Genomic DNA, 20,304 nt, shown 5'->3' on the forward strand with positions numbered 1-20,304 from the left:
GTCTCCAAAAATACCATGTACCCAAAAATTTACTTGAAGGCAAACCTCAAATCAGTTTTCAAAATTATGGAGCAACCTGGAGCAAGAGCGCGTGTATGCTATCCTCCAAATTTCAAACAAAATAGCTTTTTAGCAAAGCAAGACAGTACAATATTTTACAGCTATGCGATTATGAGGGAGAAATAAAATGTAGTTAATTAAAATGACATACTACTTTGATTACCAGAAAGTGTTTCTTTTTTAAAATTTTATTGATTGCAATTTTCAAATATTCAAGCCAAGCAAACACTCAAACTGCTGAAAAAATGCAGCATATACAATTGGAAAACTAAAGTAAAAGAAGCAAATCAAAATTATTTGTCACATGACTATTCAATAATAAGGGAGGAGGAGGAAAACTAGGGAAAGAAAGAAAAGAAAAAGCAACAAATTTAGGAAATATGACAGCAGACTACATTCTACTCATTATCACCAGAATTCGTCACACAAAACTGCAATCCAGATCTTTCATCCAAAACTTTCTCTAATTGAAGAGAGTCATAGAAAACCAAATGAACCCCTTGATATTTAACAATAAATTTCTCTGGAAATTTAAGAAAAAACCCTCCTAAAGAAATAGGTGTTGCCATCACAGAATAGGGCTCTCTCCACTTGTCTTAAGTAACTTTAAAGAGATCTGTATAGACCCTAATCTTCTGACTAAAGAACATCTTTATTCTTTAAAAAAAAAAACCTCTAAAAGTACAATTCCTATCAGGCCCTAAAACAAAGGAAACAGAGTTGTTTTCTGACAACCTCTGCCTGGGATTATTCCAACCTCTCAGTCAAATTAAGCTCTATTTCAGAAACTACAACTTGTGGAGATCTAGATCCAGCACCCCCTGGTTTCCTGCATATTAGGGACCTGAAAATGTTGAATTCTCAGTGTCAGAGGCAATGATTTGAAAAGAAACTTAAAAACCTTACTACACGTGTACTAAGCCGACCCGGTTGATCAGGTGGCCCTGGGGGACTATTTAGCTCACTCTGGGCTGCCTCATCTCTCAGAGGCTCAGCTAAACATTCTAAACCACCCTATTCAACCCCAAGAAATACAAATTGCAGTTAAAACGGCCAAGACTGAAGGCTCCAGGCCCAGATGGATACCCCACTGAGTTTTACAAAGCTCCTCCCTCACATTGAACTGCCACTTGTTGACATGCTTAACGATCTTATTGCTCACCCAACTTCGTCTTTCTATCGTAATCAGGCCTATATTACAGTTATACCCAAGGAAAATAAGGACCCGACTCAGGCTGAGTCCTATAGGCCTATCTCTCTTTTGAACTTTGATATTAAGATACTAGCGAAGATTATGGCTAACCACTTATCTCGATTTCCCCCGAGCCTCATCCATGACGACCAGGTGGGCTTTGTAAAAAAGACAGGAGCTCCTCTACCAGTGTACGGAAAATTTTATCCTCTCTCGAGACCTGTCATTGGCAAGACATTCCATCCATACTCATCAATTTTGATGCCGAAAAGGCTTTCGATAGGGTGGGTTGGCCATTTATGTTCACTGTCTTAGACTCATTGGGCATTACTGGTTATTTTCGGTCGCCGTTAAGTTTCATATTCTCAGCCGGTAGCCTCGATCATGATTAATGGTACTCTCATGCCATCTTTTCTCATTTCCAGGGGAACTCGCCAAGGGTGTCCGCTTTCCCCCCTCCTTTTTGTCCTTACACTGGAGCCCCTACTCAATCATATTCGCAGTAACAACTTAATTCAAGGTATCTCCCCGAGGCCTGGTGAGCCAGCCCCCTACAAGCTAGTGGCTTTTGTGGATGACCTGCTCGTACATCTTAGCTCTCCCACAGTCTTCCTGGGTGGCATTAATGCAAGAAATATCCCTCTATGGCTCCCTAGCGGGTTTTAAGTTGAATTTGGGGAAATCAGTCATAATGTTTGCAATGCCGAGCACTCAGTCCTGGCTACCTGCTGACTTTCCCATCCCGTACGCCTCTCACTATCTCAAGTATTTGAGTGTTCTTATTCCCAGGCTCCCAGCTTTGACGCAATCTCTAAATTTTAGGGCTATCCTACGAAAGACGAATGTTTTGATACAAAGGTGGCAAAACCTACCGCTGACCTTGATGGGTAGGATTGCATTGTATCAAATGATGGTTCTCCCTCAGTAGTTATATGCAATGCAGTTACTCCCCGTTTACTGGTCAAAAAGTGAGCTGAGGGAGTTGGACGTCCAGATGCGCAAATTACTTTGGAAAGGGGGGAAATCTCATATCGTTCTCAAACTCCTCCACTTCTCCCAAAAACATGGGGGCTGGGGGTTGCCTGATTTCAGGTCTTACAATATGGCCTGTCAGCTCTGCCATGCAGCGGATTGGCTTATGAATACTTCTTACTATACTCCCTTAGCGATCAACACTTGCAGACTAAGCCACTACGCCTTGCCTACATTTTACATAAAACACCTCGACTGCTCCCTGTTCATCTCAGACATAGTGTGCTGATAAAGCCCACGTATGTGGCTTGGCGTTGGGCCTGTAGACGCTTTCAGTTCTCCCGCAGTACCACTCATTTTTTTACCACTGGTGGAGAATAATGACTTCCCGCCTGGCCTGCGCAACCGAATTTTTGGGGTCTGGGATGCACGGGGGGATTAAGACTTTGGTACATTTGGTGGATGATTTTAAATCATGTCCACTCCTTTGTAATGTTACAAGAAAAATATGACCTTCCCTCCCAATATTTTTATGCTTACTTACAAATCCGTCATTATATATACTCGCTACAGCTATCGGACCCTCATGACCATGCTTGGAAACTCCTTTCGGATTTCTTGGACATTGATGACCCGACTCGCCATAGACTCTCTTTTTGGTATAAGCTTCTGGGTAAGTTTCAATCTCCTCCTAGTTGGCACGCTCAGATAGCGGGATGGAACAGAGACCTGGGTACCTTGTTAACTACCCCTACTACAGGCAATGTTTTCTATGGGCCCGATCTTTCTCCTTGCCGGCTCCTCTTCAAGAGATGCTGTTCAAATTTTTACACCATTTTAATATGGCAATGGCACAGGTGAGCAAATTAGGGCATGGAGGAAATGGCTGCTGCCCCAAGTGTAAAGCTCCACATAGCACGCTTGGTCACCAATTTTGGTTCTGCCCTCTTATCAGCTTGTTTTGGCATGAGGTATACCGTTATCTACTGACTCGTTGTGAGATTTCTTTTCCTTTCCATCTTAATGTTTTTTTATGGGATGATAGTAGAGGCATACCTTTTCGGACGTGATACACCAGATGGTGGTTACGATTGGTGATTGTACTTGCCAAAAAATGTATATTGCAGAAGTGAATTTCCCCAGAGCCCCCCCCACTTTAACCCAACTGAAGAACTTGATTCATCAGTCCTGTTTGTTAGCTAAATATATAACTAAAGCAGAATGGTTTCTTCCACGGCATATCTTTTACAAATGCTGGGAGATTTACCTTTTTACTTGTCACCCTTAGCACGGAGCCTTATTCTCAATGACATGCCTGTCTTATAACCTATTCTTCTTCGCCATTTCATTGAGCCTTTTACAGTTGGTTATCTCGAACTAGTTACTCTGGGTGCCTCTTGTATCAGGATGTTTGTATTTTCATTTTTCCTTTCGATGTCCTGGGGGGAGGGAGGGGGGGTTATTTACAATCTGCGCTTTCTTGCATTGCAAGTGATCCCGCCAGCCAGAAGGAACAAAGCTGGAGGGATTTCTTGTTTCATGTGAGCTATTACTGAAGCATCCTTTTGGACATTTCGTTTTTCTTTTGGAATGAGGGTTTGTTGTATAATTTAGAAAAGTTGTGACTGTTTACAATGTTTGTTCAGCTGTACTTGTTTTCAGCAGTAAATAAAAATATAACAAAAACCTTACAGGTCGATTTTAAAAGTGCTGCTCGTGCAAAAATGCCCACATGCACATATGCAGGCCACACCAGAGCAACATAGATTTTAAAAAGCCACAAAATATGCGCGCAAGGAATAAGGGGCGGGGCATGGGCTGGGCCGAGACTTACACGCGTACCTCTATTTTAAAACTGAAAACCGCAGCACACGTATGCTAGATATCCATGTAACTTTATTGCTGCTCCTGATGAGAAGTAAATCTTTGTATCTCGAGTTTTAGGGCTTTTTGAACAGGGTGAGAGGTCAGAGTCAACTGGGTGGCATGCAGGATGAAGAAAGAGAGGGGTCTGAAAGACCTCAAGGTTAAATGGAAAACTGGTGGACTAATTGGAAAAACGGGAATGTGCCTCATGTGAGCATGTTTTAAAATCCACTGACATAACGTGTGTAAAAGCCGACAAAGTCCTACGGAAGACACTCGCATGCTAGCTGTGCTCAAGTAACCTCTTAACATTTTCAGCATACTTACGTGTGGTTGGCATATTTTTTTTTTTTTTTTATATTCCGCTTTTTTGCACTTTTTTCAGCACTTCAAAGTGGATTACATTCAGGTGCTGTAGGTATTTCCCTATCCCTATCCCCAGAGGGTTTATAATCTAAGTTTGTACCCTTTTTTTTTTTTTACAACATGCGTGCACAGTTAAAAATTCCAGCGTATCTTCGCTTTTACACCAATATGCGCAAGTATAGGTGCACAAGCGCTAGTCTTAAAATTACCATCTTAGTCAAATATTTAGGGAACATATCTCTTGGAGAAGTAGATCAAAGTCTAGGAAAGTTAATAACGCAAAGGTTACATCTTCTAGTATTAAGCATTTCCAATTTATATTGAAGATTTATGTTATCCTTGACCAATATTGTCTGCATACTTTGCAATACGGAAATGTTTCCTTCACATTGATGGACAGAGGAAACATTTAAGGAGAATATTTCCTCTTGATTCCCCCATTTTAAGAATTGTTCTCTGAGAAAATAGTTCTTTCAATCTTCCAGTTAGAGAAGTTTCAATCCGGGATACTGCTGCCCAAATATCTTGCAGAGAGATGCTAGAAGGAACTTGCAACAATGGAGGGAGGGGGGGTGGTGAAAACAAACTGCTTCAGGAACAGAATTCAGCTAGGCACTCATTTGCAGCCTCCAACTCCAAGGAATGCTGGGCAACAGCTCTCACCTCCTCCATAGCATCTACCGAAGGAGTGAGTTGATCCACTGCCACCCTGTTTCCCCAACAGGCTCTATATCCTTCAGCTGGAAGCTCTGCTCCCAGGCCCGGCACAAACGGGTGTGCCTACTGTGCATTTGCATTGGGCAGCGGACCAGCAGCAGCAGAAGCCGCCACGTGGCAGTCTGTGGATCCTAACCCGCAGGCGGCTGTAGGAAGAGATTGAATGTCGGTGGCCAGCAGCCTAAGAAGGAGAGAGGCTGCAGGCCACAATGCTCAACCCACCAGCAGCTTAAAATTAGAGGCCTGTGTTTTCAGTTTGTTTGCGTGCGTGCACCCACGCACAACATTCGCTCCCTCCCTCCCCAAGCAGGAATGTCAGTAGGCCGTGGTGGAGCTCATCTCACCATGGCCCAAAGACAACAGGAGACTCACAGGGCCGTGATGGAACTCATCCCTCCACAGCCCGACAACAGGTGTGTGTGTGTGTGTACACAATTAAAAATCCCAGCGGATCTTCACTTGGACACCAATATGCGAGGGTGCACAAGCGCTAGTCTTAAAATTTCCATCTTAGTCAAATATTTATGGAATTAAGGAGTGGACTGGGAGGGAACTTCCCTATCACGTCCTAACCTTCCTTCCCTTTCCCCTCTTCACCCCGACTACCTACCTAACAATAAGCATTTTTAAATTTGTTTTTACTTATTGCTCCATCGGAGCAGAAGCAACATGTGCATGCCAGCTGGCTACAGGCGTGCGCTTCCCCGGAACAGCGGCTAATGGCCATTGTCCAGGCCAGCCTCCATCCCACTCCTTCCCAATCAGACTATGCATCCCCTCCAGCCCACCCCTTTTTCAGAGCAGGGCTCAGCCACACATGTAAGTGCCGATTTTTACAATCATGGCCGTTTTAAAATTTGGCTGTATGTGTGCATGTCTATGTGAGAGCCTGTGTATGTATGTGTGCCTGTGAGAGCCCATGTGTCACATACACACACACAATGTATCTGTGAGGAAGAGGAAGCCTGTGAATGTTAGAGAGAGGGAGTGTATGAGAGAATGAATGTATTATTGTGAGTGTATGTGAGACAGAAGATAAAATTTGTATGGCTCTATCTCCCCCAATCCATGACAATTTCAGGTTGACTGGAAATCAGAAGATCACAGGTATGGATAACAGAAGATTTTTTAATCCTTATTAGTTGTAATTATTGCATGTAATTGCATGATGCTGCTCTTTCAAAATATTTAATTTTCTTGGGGGGGGGGGGGGGGGGGGGGGGAACAGAACATTTTTTATTGGATTTTTTATTCATCAAATAGTTTGAAATATTTTGTGTTTGGGAAATTTTGGCTATTCTATTAACTGATTTGAAATATTTTATTTTTTGTATGAATATTATTTTACTGTTATGATTGTTTTATATTTCTTGATTTTATTATTTAATGTTTTTATGAAGAATGGCAATGTTTCTGTTTTTCCATTGCTGCTCTGCATATAGAAGCTGGCTTGTTGTGGATTCCAGTTTAGTTCTTCTCAGCACGTTTCTGTTTATACTTTCTGATCTCTTTATTCTGTATTTGGTGAGGGTCTGTCTGTGTTCTGCATATGTGACCAATGTGCGGTATTCTGCAGGCATATAATTTCTGTGTAGGGATTTATAGCAGCCTGGTTTCCTAATAAGAGTTTTATTGGTGTTCTAGGGCCTGGTATAATATGTGCAGTGTTGCCTTTTCATAGATAAGATTGTTAGGGTTGTTTTTGGTAGGGAAGGTTTACTATATTGTAATGGTAATTCTGTTTATTCATGGCTTTCTGAGGACCCAGTATGCATTAGAAAAAGTCTAATTCCATAGGGGTTCCAAATATCTTTTTTTGCAGAGTTTTCTGGTTGGCAGCACAGAAGTGCATGTATATTTAATATGCATGTTGTGTTGTTATTGCCTATGTTCTCTCGCCCTAGCTTGATGGACTCTATAACAGGGTACACTATCAAGCTAGGGCACGAGAACATAGTAGAAATCTCATCTTTGTGAGACTTTCTTCACTCCAAATGAAATTAAATCTTCTCAAGAGGTGTACTGTGCAGTTCGTATGTCTCACTCTGCATGTAAAACTGGTCCCTAAACCACCACCAATACCTCACCTTGAGCTATTAGCTGGCCCTCCTATAGGCATATAAATAGTTGAATACTATGAGGGCCTTATAAACAGTCAGTCTCTCTCTCAAAAATGCAATTTGCAGTCTTTAACACAAATTGTGTTACGTCTGTTTCAGGTATATCACACAGCTTAACGCCAGGAAAAAAGATGTAGTTATTTCCGGCTTTAAAACTGCGTGATAGTGTAACGCATGCTATCGCACAGTGTAATATTGCCTCTTAGTTTAATTAATCCCGCCAAAACCCCTCCCCAATCCCATCAAAAAATTTGCATTTGCACCATACGATAATCGTATCACCACATGTGTTAACACATTAATGCATGCATTAATGCCATATGTGCATTAACACCATAACTCATTTTGAAGAATGACCCTGATAAAGCCCAACTCTACCCTGCAATCTATTTGATAGTTCTGGGACAGACACTGAATGAATCAGGGGAGGGGCAGCACAGTAATTTTTCGCACAGGGCAGCAAAAAAAACTAGCACCGGCCCTATCTGCTCTTCTAAAACTTTGCAACCCCAATGGTAGTGCCGCTACTCCAGGCTGCAGCAAAACAAGACTATCTGCCTGTGATGGTAGTCACAGCTTTAATAGCATACTCTTCATCAGCTGATGCAGAGGTGATCTTTCCAATAAGCTCAAGGAAGCCTCCACAACGGGCCTTCCTGGGACCAACTGCTTCTCCTTCACCAGAGTTCCTCACTATTGCTCAGGCACAGTGCTGCCCCATGAGCCATAAAAGAATCCAAATGGCCTCTAGACTTAGAGGTGAAGATTGGATTCTTCTTCTGGCTTTACATTTCACCCTAATGAAGGTACCAAACCCTAGTGGCTCGGAGCCAACATGTCCATCACCTTAGATTGGCTTCTCCTGCACCAGAGTTTAATTTGATTCCAAAAGAACACAGTATTTTTTTTCCAAGTTCTCATGCAAATGGTGGAATACTGACAATGTTTTGCAGTAAACAATATAGATAACTGTTAAAAAGATTTTTCTCTGGACAAATTCCAAATGCTGTGTGACAACTGAGAGCATATATAAATAGAGTTCATGCCAATGCGCTGTTTCTGCCACAAAGTCTCTGCTTACCTAAAACCTCTTGCACCTTCTTGGTTAATCTTAAATGTCCTTGTCAGACTTGAATATATCCTAGACATGATCACATTAAAAAAGCCTTTCAACATTTAGCACAATTCAGAAATACAAAGTCTTACCCCAAAGTCATGATACAATTCTGGCAAAATCTATGCCCACATCCAGTCTGATGAGGGTTGTGAAGAACCAGGTTGCACTCGGCACATTTGTACCGTTCTTCTAATTTTTCAACAAATGTATATTCAGTGTTGGGTTCGAAATCCAAAGATGCCCCAGTGGAATTCTGGCGGATGAAGGTATCCAAACAATCAGAGTCTCCTTCAGAGGACATAGACGCCATACCATTAGCCTACATACAAAAAAAAAGGAAATGCTTCAAATAACCCAAACACTTCATACAATCTACTTTGCAAGTTATTTGGACCAGCAGATCACTTGTGCTGCATACTGCTACGCGAGGAACTTGTGTTCAATTCCCAAGCCCGCTTTCTATTCCTCAGGCCAAAGCGATGTGGGGAATGCGGCAGACAGCAAAGCTTCTCAGCCATTGCACAAGGCAACACTAATGGGCTAGGTTCAGGGAGCATGCATACAGAAGGAGCTTTGGTCCTTGGACCCTTGCTGCAAGGACTGGGCAACTTGGGAGACAGAGGGGAAGATAGAAAAAAAAAAAAAAAGGGTTCAGGCCAATTCCAGTTGAGATGGAATCCCAAAAGAGCAGGAGGAAAACATTGGGCCAAACTATGCCCCCAACCTCCAAACACAAACCATAAGTCTACCGAGTTGAATTCTCAAAAACTTATGTCCGAGCAGCTACTTGTTTACTGTGATCGCGAGGAATTAGAACAGATTTCCAATGCAGTGCAGGACTGATGGGTGCAAAAGCTTATTAAAAAAAAGGCAGCAAAAGAATCATATTAATAAGACTTGTCAACAGTGATTGTATAAAAGTATAAACTTTGGGGGGAGGGGATGAGAAACCCATGTACTAATTTCCAAAGTCTTAAAAAGCTCTTCCTTATTTCTAAGAAAACAAGATTGCTTACTGTAAATGGTGTTTTCCATAGATAGCAAGATGACTTAGCCATTGCATGTGGGTGATATCATCTGACTGCACTGAAAAAAAATGAATCTCTCCAAGCTAGAGCTTTGGGCTCTGAGCATGTGCAGGAGTTTCTGCACAGGCACTGCCTCCTGTATCTCCTCAGTCTACACTAGAGCTAATCTAGCTATGTAGTTGACTCTCTAGGGAGGTGGTCGAGTATTCCATAGTTTATTCATCCTGCTATCTACAGTAGACACCATTTACAGTAAGCAAACTTGTTTTTTCCCCCATTGATAAGCAGGCTGAATTAGCCATTACATGTGGGGAGTCCCAAACAGAGTGGTAGCGGAGCATTTACAGAATAAACAATCCAGCCCACACCATGGAGAATGGACTACAGTGAGACCATATTTTGTAAAACTGCTTGTCCAGATTTACTGTCAGTCTTTGAGAGGATATCAAGACAGTAGTGGAAAGTAAAGTATGAACGGAAGGTCAAGTTGCAGCTTTGCAGATATCTTCAACAGGTACTTCTTGAAGATGAGCAATGGAAGCATTTGAGTCGTCACAGAGTCTGTGACTTGCAGTCCTGCCAAGGTGTAGCAGTGGTGATTGCCCTCAGCCAGCCAATTAGATAAGGTATGTTGGAAACCACTACACCTAGACTGTTGGGATCATATGAGACAAGTAGTTTGTAACATGTCCCATCTGGCTATTTCTTGTAATATTTTAGGCCCTTATACAGTCCAGAGTATGTAGGGTATGTAGGAACTCAATCCCTATGGAGTTAAGAATGCAAGCGAATTTTTATAGTTTTTTGAAAACAATTAAAAACATGGTTATTCGAGAAGGCATTTAAAGATCTTAGTTAACCATTAAATTAACAATGTATATCAACAGTTCAAATATATCTGGTAGCGTATGAAGTCATCTATTTTTTTCCTTTTTTCCTCTTTTTACCCATTCTTGGTTATAGCGTATTGTTTTGATTTATTTTATAATAAATCTGAAAGTTTTTACTATTACTTTTGTATTTGAATTGTAACTCTCTAAGTTTAATTCCCCTTTTAATTATATGTTAATTTTGTAAACCATCATGATTGTTAGAATGACAGTATATAGAAGTTTTTAAATAAATAAATACAGATGTATAGGAGGACTGCTGGAAAGTTGTATGAGATACTCATACTAGATCTGTCTGGGTCATGCCGGGGCTATAAGGATCAGATGAGCATGGTCCCAAAAAACCTTCGTATTTTCTTGGTGATCAGTGGTAACAGTGGAAAAGCGTACATGAGGCTCTGTACTCTGTCAAGGAGGAAAGTATCTTGAGTTAGTCTGTGATCACTTGATAGAACGGAGCAAAACTGAATTAGCTTTGTGTTCTGCTGTGATAAAGAATAGGTTCGACAGCAGATTCCATAAGCTGAAGAGTTTGTCTGCCACTGATTACTGTAGAGATCCTGTGGAAATCCGAAAGAAATGTATTTGATGGGGGGGTGTGAACGGCTGATATGCACGGAGCAGGAGAGAGACCTTGGGGTGATAGTGTAACGATCTGAAGTCGGCGAAACAGTGTGACAAGGCGATAGCTAAAGCCAGAAGAATGCTGGGCTGCATAGAGAGAGGAATATAGAGTAAGAAATGTTGAGATTACTTACCTGATAATCTCCTTTTCCTTAGTGTAGACAGATGGACTCAGAACGAATGGGTATAGTTTGCTCGTGCTAGCAGTTGGAGACTGATCTGACGTCAGCACGGGTATATATACCCCACAGGAAGCGTAGCAACTCAGTAATCTTCCTTGCAAAAGCTGTTATAGATGTGTGTACTGACGCTCAGTGAAATAGTGAAACAGGATTCCCCTGACCGATTGATAGTAGCTGGAGACCACCAGCATTCCCAACCGGAAGGCGTCGACACCTGGCAAAAGGAGACGCTGTTATGTAAACAAATGACATGGCTTACCATGAATCGGTGAAATCCATGTACACAGGCAGCTGGGCGGGATGCTGAGTCCATCTGTCTACACTAAGGAAAAGGAGATTATCAGGTAAGTAATCTCAACATTTCCTGGCGTGTAGCCAGATGGACTCAGAATGAATGGGATGTACAAAAGCTTTACTCCCAGCCTGGGCGGGAGGCTGCCTGAGGACCATGTAGTACCGCCCTTGCAAATGCTGTGTCCTCCCTGGCCTGAACATCCAGACGGTAGAACCTGGAGAAGGTATGGAGGGAGGACCATGTCGCCGCTTTACATATCTCTGCAGGCGACAGCATCCTGGATTCTGCCCAGGATGCCGCTTGTGCTCAGGTAGAATGAGCCTTGACCTGTAGAGGCGGAGACTTCCCAGCCTCTAAGTAAGCTGCTCGGATAACTTCTTTAATCCAGCGGGCGATGGTGGGCCGTGAGGCCGCTTCACCTTGCTTCTTTCCGCTGTGCAGGACGAACAGATGGTCTGTCTTTCGTACTTCTTGTGTCACTTCCAGATATCTGGGCAGCAATCTGCCAATGTCGAGATGGCGTAATAAACGCCCTTCTTCAGATTTCCTCAAACCCGCCGTGGTAGGCAAGGATATGGTTTGGTTAAGATGAAACTGTGAAACCACTTTAGGTAGAAAGGAGGGAACCGTACGAAGATGGATAGCCTCAGGAGTGATTCTGAGAAATGGATCACGGCAGGACAGTGCTTGTAGCTCTGAGATGCGGCGTGCTGAACATACAGCCAGCAAGAACACCATTTTCAAAGTGAGAGAACGGAGAGACAGGCCCCGAAGGGGTCTGAAGGTGGATTCCGCGAGGAAATCCAAAACAAGGTTGAGGTTCCATAAGGGCACAGGCCACTTCAGTGGTGGACGAATATGCTTGACTCCTTTCAGGAAGCGAGAAACATCTGGGTGCTTGGCAATGGTCTTGCCATCCCTCCTGGGACCGTAGCAAGACAGCGCAGCCACCTGAACCTTGATGGAGCTGAGGGAGAGACCCTTTTGAAGTCCATCTTGCAGGAAATCCAACACAATAGGGATTGTGGCCACATGTGGATTGGTGCCATGAGTGTCGCACCATGCTTCAAAAACTCTCCAGATCCGTACGTAGGTGAGGGATGTGGAAAACTTGCGAGCTCGGAGGAGTGTATCTATCACTGGCTCCGAGTAACCTCTTTTCTTCAGTCTAGCCCTCTCAATGGCCAGACCGTAAGAGAGAATTGAGCTGGATCCTCGTGGAGGATGGGACCTTGACGTAGAAGGTCCCGGAGAGGAGGCTCCCCTGCCAGTAGTCTTCTCATGTCTGCGTACCAGGGTCTTCTTGGCCAGTCTGGTGCCACCAGAAGAACTAGGCCCCGGTGCTTCTGAATCTTGTGGATGATGGCGCCCAGCAGCGGCCACGGAGGAAAAGCATATAGCAGAGTCCCTGGAGGCCATGGCTGAACCAGGGCATCGATTCCGTGTGAGAACGGGTCGCGCTTGCGGCTGAAGTATCTGGGTACTTGAGCATTGGACTTGTCCGCCAGTAAATCCATGTCCGGAATCCCCCAGTGATCCACAATCATCTGGAAGGCTGTGGGTGACAGCTGCCACTCTCCCGGATTTAGGCTTTCTCTGCTGAGGAAGTCTGCCGTGGTGTTGTCCTTTCCGGCAATGTGGACGGCGGAGATGTCCTGAAGATTCGCCTCTGCCCAAGCCATCAGTGGGGCGATCTCCAGAGATACTTGTTGGCTTCTGGTTCCGCCCTGACGGTTGATGTATGCCACCGTGGTGGTGTTGTCGGACATCACTCTGACTGCTCTGTTCTTCAGTCTGTGAGCAAATCGAAGGCATGCCAATCGGACTGCCCGAGCCTCTAGACTGTTGATGTTCCATGCTGACTCTTCTCTGTTCCACCGCCCTTGTGCGGTGAGTCCTTCGCAGTGTGCTCCCCAGCCGCTCAGGCTGGCATCTGTGGTGAGCAGAGTCCACGTGGGGGAGGACATCGTCGACCCCCTGCTCAAGTGGTTGGACTGCAACCACCACCGTAACTGGGTCCGTACTCTGGCAGGCAGAGGTAAGTGCGTGGAATAGTTCCGTAGATGGGGGCTCCAGCGAGAGAGCAGGGAGTGTTGTAGAGGTCTCATATGGGCCCTTGCCCAAGGTACCACTTCCAGGGTGGATGCCATGAGACCAAGAACCTGCAGATAATCCCAAGCTATGGGCCGACTGGCTCCCATCAAGTACTGGATACGCGTCTGGAGTTTTAACCTTCTCTTGGTAGTGAGACTGACTGTGTCTGCCTGGGTGTCGAACTGTAGTCCTAGGTATTCCAGCGACTGGGAAGGCTGTAGGCAACTCTTGCTGAGATTGATTACCCAGCCCAAGCTTTCCAGAAGGGCGATCACTCTGTCGGTTGTCCGATGGCTCTCCTCTCGTGATTTCGCCCTGATCAGCCAATTGTCTAAGTAGGGATGGACCAGAATTCCTTCCCGTCTGAGTGCCGCTGCTACCACGACGACCACCTTGGTGAAGGTCCGCGGTGACGTGGCCAACCCGAAGGGCAGATCCCGGAATTGGAAATGGCGTCCTAGAACCTTGAAGCGTAGGTAGCGCTGATGACCCGGATGGATCAGGATATGCAGGTAGGCTTCCGACAAGTCCAATGCCGTGAGGAATTCTCCTGGCTGTACTGCGGTCTTGACGGAGTGCAGAGTTTCCACGCGAAACCTCGGGACCCTTAAGTATCGATTGACTGACTTGAGGTCCAGTATGGGCCGAAAGGTGCCCCCTTTCTTGGGTACCATGAAATAAATGGAATAGTGTCCAGAATTCACTTCGGTCAAGAAAAAGCACAAATAAAATAAATAAATAAATAAATGGCAAGGGCAGTACAGCGCGGCCATCCCGTGTCCCAGACATCTTGCCTGGCATGGCTTGACGCTGGGGAGGGGTTTAACAAGGTGAACAATGGTGAAATGGCGATAAAGAGAATAATGATATGGTTACACAGTAAAAGTCTCCTCGGCAGCGAATGCTGCCTTAGAAAAAGATATTCAAAGCTGTGGCCTAATTTTTCCGTTGGCAGGAAGGTTTAGTGTTAAGGCTAAAATTAGCAAGTTAATGTTGCCATGTAACCTAATGTTGGTGGTTTATATATGCAGGTTAATAAAAGTTTGAAATGGAACGACAAATGGTGTGATGTCTGATTGGGGGGGACGTGCACGAACAAGGGGAGTGGTCGAATGCGTGTGGCGTGCCAGGTTTGTGCATATGAAAGAGCCACAGGTCGGCCTGTGTGTTAGTTTAGAAACTGGCTGAAAGATATGGCACTGGAGGTAGAGAGAGCATTCCAGGAAGAGCAGACCTCTACTGGCCAGCAAACATTACAAGACACAATGGTTCCAGTCGCTTTAAAGACAGGAAAGCGACCAGCGGAGTGGGGCAATCTTCGGACTGATCCTATTCAATATCTTCCATAAGTAAGGTTGCAGAGGCTGAAAGACGTTATGCTGTTTCCCGAGTGACAAGAAGATCTGCAAGAGAGCACACTAGAGATGATTTTTTTTTTTTTAAAGTTTGAGGAGCAAAGTGGTTAAGAGTACAATAGCTAGCTTTTAATGAAATGGTCATGCATTTGGATGTAGAAGTCAGTGGGGGGGGTGGGGGGAGCCCAATAGGTGATGTGGGTTTACTTTATATTATTTGCTGTAGCTGTGCTGCTGCTAAGAACAATTTCTGTCACCTCAAACACACCATGGCTGTGAAACTTTTGGTTATCTTAGAATAGTAGCGGCTGGAAAATATACATTAGTGGAACAGACCTGAGAGATATTCAAGTCTCATAAGGCGGAGTGTGGTTAAAGCAGCCTTATCTGTATAAGAGAACGGAAATCCCCCAACCTTATACGTATTTGGAAAAAAAAAAGCCTTTCAGCAGATGTTGACACAGCCCATTAAAATTCCTGTTCACTATATTTTATCTGAAATCAAGGAAGCTACACGACCTTTCGGCATGTGTTTTTGTTTTCAGCCCACTGTTTGTATTTCGTTATTTACAGCTATGCCACTACAACCACATTGCCCTTGAGGCCTTGTGCACTTAAGGCTTTTTCCCTGTTTCTGCTTGTGGGAAAAATGTTTAGTACCGCTAGCCCTTAGCCGAACAAATTCTGCACGTTAGGATTTGAGCTGCCGTGAATGTTACTTCCCAGGCTGAACGCTACTCTTTCACCTATCAGGATGGTCCTGATGACTTCTGTTTCCCCTTCATGTTATTAGCTTAAAAAGGACTTACCTAAGCACAGAACGTCTGAAGAAACTGCATACGACAGCAGATAAAGACCAGATAGTCCATCCAGTCTGCCCAGCAATTTTGTTTATGGCAGTAACTGCCGCTCGATGCAAGTTAGCCCCATGCAGGAATACTACACCATCCCTTTCTATATCCCTTTAGGAATCCGCAGTGTTTGTTCCATTCTCTTACGAATTCATTAACTGTTCTTCTCTTCTCCACCTCTTCTGGGAGAGCATTCCAGGCAATCCACCACCCTCTCTGTGAAGAAATATTTCCTGATATTGGTTATGAGACTTCCCCCTCTAGAGTTTCATATCATGACCCCTAGTTCTATTGTTTCCTTTCCAGCGGAAAAGGTTTGAAGTTTGTGCATTGTTAATATCTATCAGGATCTGAAGGTCTGTATCATATCTCCCCTGCACCTCCTCTCCTCCAGGGTGTACATATTTAGATCCTTCAGCCTCTCCATGTAGGTCTCTGAAACACTCCCCCCCACCCCACCATTTTGGCCACCTTCCTCTGAACAGTTTCCATCCTGTCTCTATCCTTTTTGAGATATGGTCTCCAGAACTGAACACACAGTACTCTAGATGAGGCCTCATCAATTTCTTTTTTCTGCTAGTTCTTCCTCTCTCTATGCAGCCCAGCATCGTTCAGGCTTTAGTAGCTATCGCCTAGTCACATTGCTTTGCCACCTTCAGATCACCCCAAGGTCCCTTTTCCTGATCTGTGCATGATAGTCTTTTGCCGCCATCACATTCAGCTCTTTTGGATTTCTGCACTCCAGGTGCATGACTATGCATTTCTTGGTACTGAATTGCAGCTGCCAAATCTTTGACCACTCCAAGTTTTCTTAAATCATTTTGCAATCTCTCTACTCCTTCAGATGCATCCACTCTGTGGCAAATCTTAAAATCATCTGCAAAGAGTCAAACTTCTCCTTCTAACCCCTCTGAAATGTAGCTCACGAAGATACTGAACAAAACCGGTCCTCAAAACCGATCCTTGAGGTACTCCACTTAGTTCTGTTCTCTCATCAGAGTGGGTTCCATTTACCATTACACATTGCTTCCTGTCAGTCAACCAGTTAGTAATCTATTCCACCACTTTGGCGCCCACTCCCAAGCTTCTCATTTTATTCACAAGCCTATGTGGAACCATATCAAAAGCTTTACTGAAATCCAAGTAAATCACATCAAGCACTCTTTCTTGATCAAGTTCTCTAGTCACCTAATCAAAAAAGTCAATTAGATTTGTCTGGCAGGACCTTCCGTGATGAATCCATGCTGCCTCGGGTCCAGCAACCCACCGTATTTGTAAATAGTTCACTATCCTTTCCTTCAGCAGCATGTCCATTAATATTCCCCACCACAGTCGTAAGGCTAACCGGCTGGTAGTTTCCAGCCTCCTCCCTGCTACCACTCTTGTGAAGCAGGACCACAACCGCTCTTCTCCAATCAAGCAGCACCACTCCCATTTCCAGGGATCTATTAAACAGGTCTTTCAGTGGACCTGCCAGCACATCTTTAAGCTCCGTCAATTTGCTAAGATGTACATCATCCAGCCCCACTTCTCTTCTATAAACGGGGTTGCATCTGCTCAGCTCCTACGCAAGGTCTTGTTAATTTCCAACAGTCCTTCTCCAAGGTCTTCTTTAGTGAAGACTGAACTGAACTATTTAATATTTCTGCTATTTCTTTGACTTTCTCCCCATCACCTTTCAAGTTAACTATATTGTTACGGGCCTCCCTTTCTCCTCCGATATATATGAAAAATGGTTTGTCAGCTCGCTTGACCTTTTTACTTTCCTGATTTCTTTCTTTGTCTCCCTCGGTTTCACCAGGTATTCTTCCCTCTGTTCATCTTTTTGGGGTCCTTTATACTTCCTAAATGCTGTTCTTTTTCCCTTTATTTTTTCAGCCACCTCCTTTGAGAACAAGATTGGTTTCTTTTTCCACTTACTTTTGTTTACTTTTCTATCATATAGATTTGTTGCCTTTGTAAAAGCTTCTTTTAATTTAGCCCACTGTTGTTCCACCTCACCCATGTTCCTCCAGGAACATCCACATTTCAACAAAGTCCGTATTTCTGAAATTCAAAACGTTAGTCATTGTGCAACTTCTACGTATCTTATTTGCAATATCAAACCATACCATTTGATGATCACTGGTGCTCAGATGGGCATCTACTTGGACATCAGACACATTATCCCCATTTGTGAGCACCAGATCAAGTATCACACCCTCCCTTGTAGGTTCCATTACTATTTGTTTGAGCAGAGTCCTCTTAAAAGGCATCCACTATTTCTCTACTTCTCAAACATTTATTTTATCCTCTACCATTCAGAGTCCAATAAATGTTTGCCAGTGAAGAGACCATATGAAGCTATTTTTTCTAAGGATTTTCTCCTTTGATGTCATCTGAAGATAAACTCCCATGAAGGACATTTACGGTATTTTTCACTCCATAAGATGCACTTTTTTCCCCAAAAGTGAGGGGAAAATGTCTGTGCGTCTTATGGAGCGAATATAAAAAAAACAAAACAAAAAAAACCTAACTACAACCCCCCCATCCTCCTGACCCTCCCCAAAGACTTTGGGGAGGGTCAGGAGGATGGGGGGGTTGTAGTTAGGTGGTCCAGCAGGGGTCCGGGAGCGATCTCCTGCACTTGAGCCGTCGGTTGCCAGTATTCAAAATGGCACCAATAGCCTTTGCCCTTACTATGTCACAGGGGTTACCGGTGCCATTGGTCGACCCCTGTCACATGTTAGGAGCAATGGATGGCCATGGGGGGGGAGGGGGGTTGTAGTTAAATGTAAAGGGTTGGGATGGGGGGGGTTTGTTTGGTTTTTTTCCCCAACAACGAGAACAATAAAAGTTTTCTGATCCGGGGAATGGCCAGAAATGGCCCTCCCCAGACCAGAAAATGAAATGGGGACAAAAAAAAAAAATGTATGCCCTCCCCTAATTTGCTCCATAAGATGCACAGATGCCCATGAACAGAGCTGGTTTAGCACACAATTTTTTTATTTTTATTTTTTTTTTAAAGTTTTCCCACTCTGAATCCTAGGTGCGTCTTATGGAGCGAAAAATACGGTATATTTTCAAGGAGATTTTGTAATTTTGAAATGTATTCACCATTCTTTGTAGACCTTCAGCACTGAATTTGTGAAGCTAGAATACGCAAAACATGTTGGGAGGAATAATTTCTATTTTTTGTGTGCGAGATTGGTATTGTGTGTGGATGTGGAGTGTTTTTATGAGATTTGTATTTTGATGGGTATTGGTGCATACACCTTTTGAAGGTGAATATATTTTTTATATATTTCACATTTTTGTAGAAATAAAGGGGCAGATTTTTAAAAAATACGCGAGCGCGTACTTTTGTTCGCGCACCAGGCGCGAACAAAAGTACGCTGGATTTTATAAGATACACGCGTAGCCGCGCGTACCTTATAAAATCTGGGGTCGGCGCGCGCGCAAGGGGGTGCACATTTGTGCAACCTGTGCACGCTGAGCCCAGTGCGGCCTGCCTGTTCCCTCCGAGGCCGCTCCGATTTCGGAGCGGCCTAGGAGGGAACTTTTTTTCGCCCTCCCCCCACCTTCCCCTCCCTAACCCACCCCCCCCGGCCCTATCTAAACCCCCCCCCTTACCTTTGTCGGCAAAGTTACGCCTGCTTTCAGCAGGCGTAACTTTGCGTGCGTCACCGGCAGCCCCGCTCCGTCCTCCGGTCCCGGGGGCTGGTCCGGAGGCCTCGACCATGCCCCCGGGCCGGCACCACGCCCTCAGGCCTGCCCCCGAAACGCTGCATCGTTTGGGAACGCCCCGGATACGCCCCCTCCCGCCCCTTTTCGAAAGCCCTGGGACTTACGCGCGTCCCGGGGCTTTAGGCGCGCCAGCAGAGACTCCTCTCTCCGAGGTTTCTTATGAGTTGGTTCAATAGATTGAGGGAATTCCAGTCTTCGGGTCTGATTCCGGATCTTGAGGCCTCTGATGACTATGTCGGTGCTTTTGTTGGCGCTAGACGTCCTGTTTTTTGATGATCGAAGTAGATTTTATAGACGACCGGGAAAGGATCGGTGACGGTCTGTCACCCGCTTCATCTGGACGACGTTGAGTTTTAAGAACAACTTTTCTAACCGTTCCAGCTGGAGACGATTGTGTAGAAGTTGAAGTAGATGGCATAAGCTGAAGATGAAAAAGATGTTCCATCTTTTCCATGCACGCTCGCCTGCCCTTTGGCATCATTTCAGCGCATCTCAGGCATGTCAACATGTCTCTCGCCGAGACAGAGTACACATTCAATGTGCGGATCCGTTATAGACATAGTGCGAGAACGATTCGGGCACTTTTTAAAACCAGTAGCCATATCGAAAGCCGGACAGCCATCGACAACCTTCTGACTAGGTTTAATAACTGAATCGACTGGAAAATTGAAATCACTCACCGAAGATGAAAAAGAGGGAGACCCCTACGGCAGGATACATTTTTCGAATATTTTGAAAAACTTTTTGTAGTGTGTATTTACCACACAGGGCTCCTTACCCTGTGTGGCTAATAGCAGCACGGAAAAAAGAAGACTGAAGGGAGAACCCTGTGGCTCAGGGAATTATGGC

The 20,304-nt window shown here is 44.4% G+C and overlaps 1 protein-coding gene across 3 annotated transcripts in view; it reads right to left on the reverse strand.

The window, feature by feature from the left end:
• TRAF5 (TNF receptor associated factor 5) overlaps positions 1 to 20,304 on the reverse strand; it is a 120,244-nt gene that overhangs the window by 86,118 nt on the left and 13,822 nt on the right. For all 3 annotated transcript variants that reach the window (XM_029593268.1, XM_029593267.1, XM_029593266.1), the window contains exon 2: positions 8,500 to 8,729. In XM_029593268.1, coding sequence (XP_029449128.1) covers positions 8,500 to 8,720 — 221 coding nt within the window. In that variant the 5' untranslated portion in view covers positions 8,721 to 8,729. The remainder of the gene's footprint in view (positions 1 to 8,499; positions 8,730 to 20,304) is intronic.

This window comes from Rhinatrema bivittatum, chromosome 3 (genome assembly GCF_901001135.1).
Source record: "Rhinatrema bivittatum chromosome 3, aRhiBiv1.1, whole genome shotgun sequence".
Classification (NCBI taxonomy): domain Eukaryota; kingdom Metazoa; phylum Chordata; class Amphibia; order Gymnophiona; family Rhinatrematidae; genus Rhinatrema; species Rhinatrema bivittatum.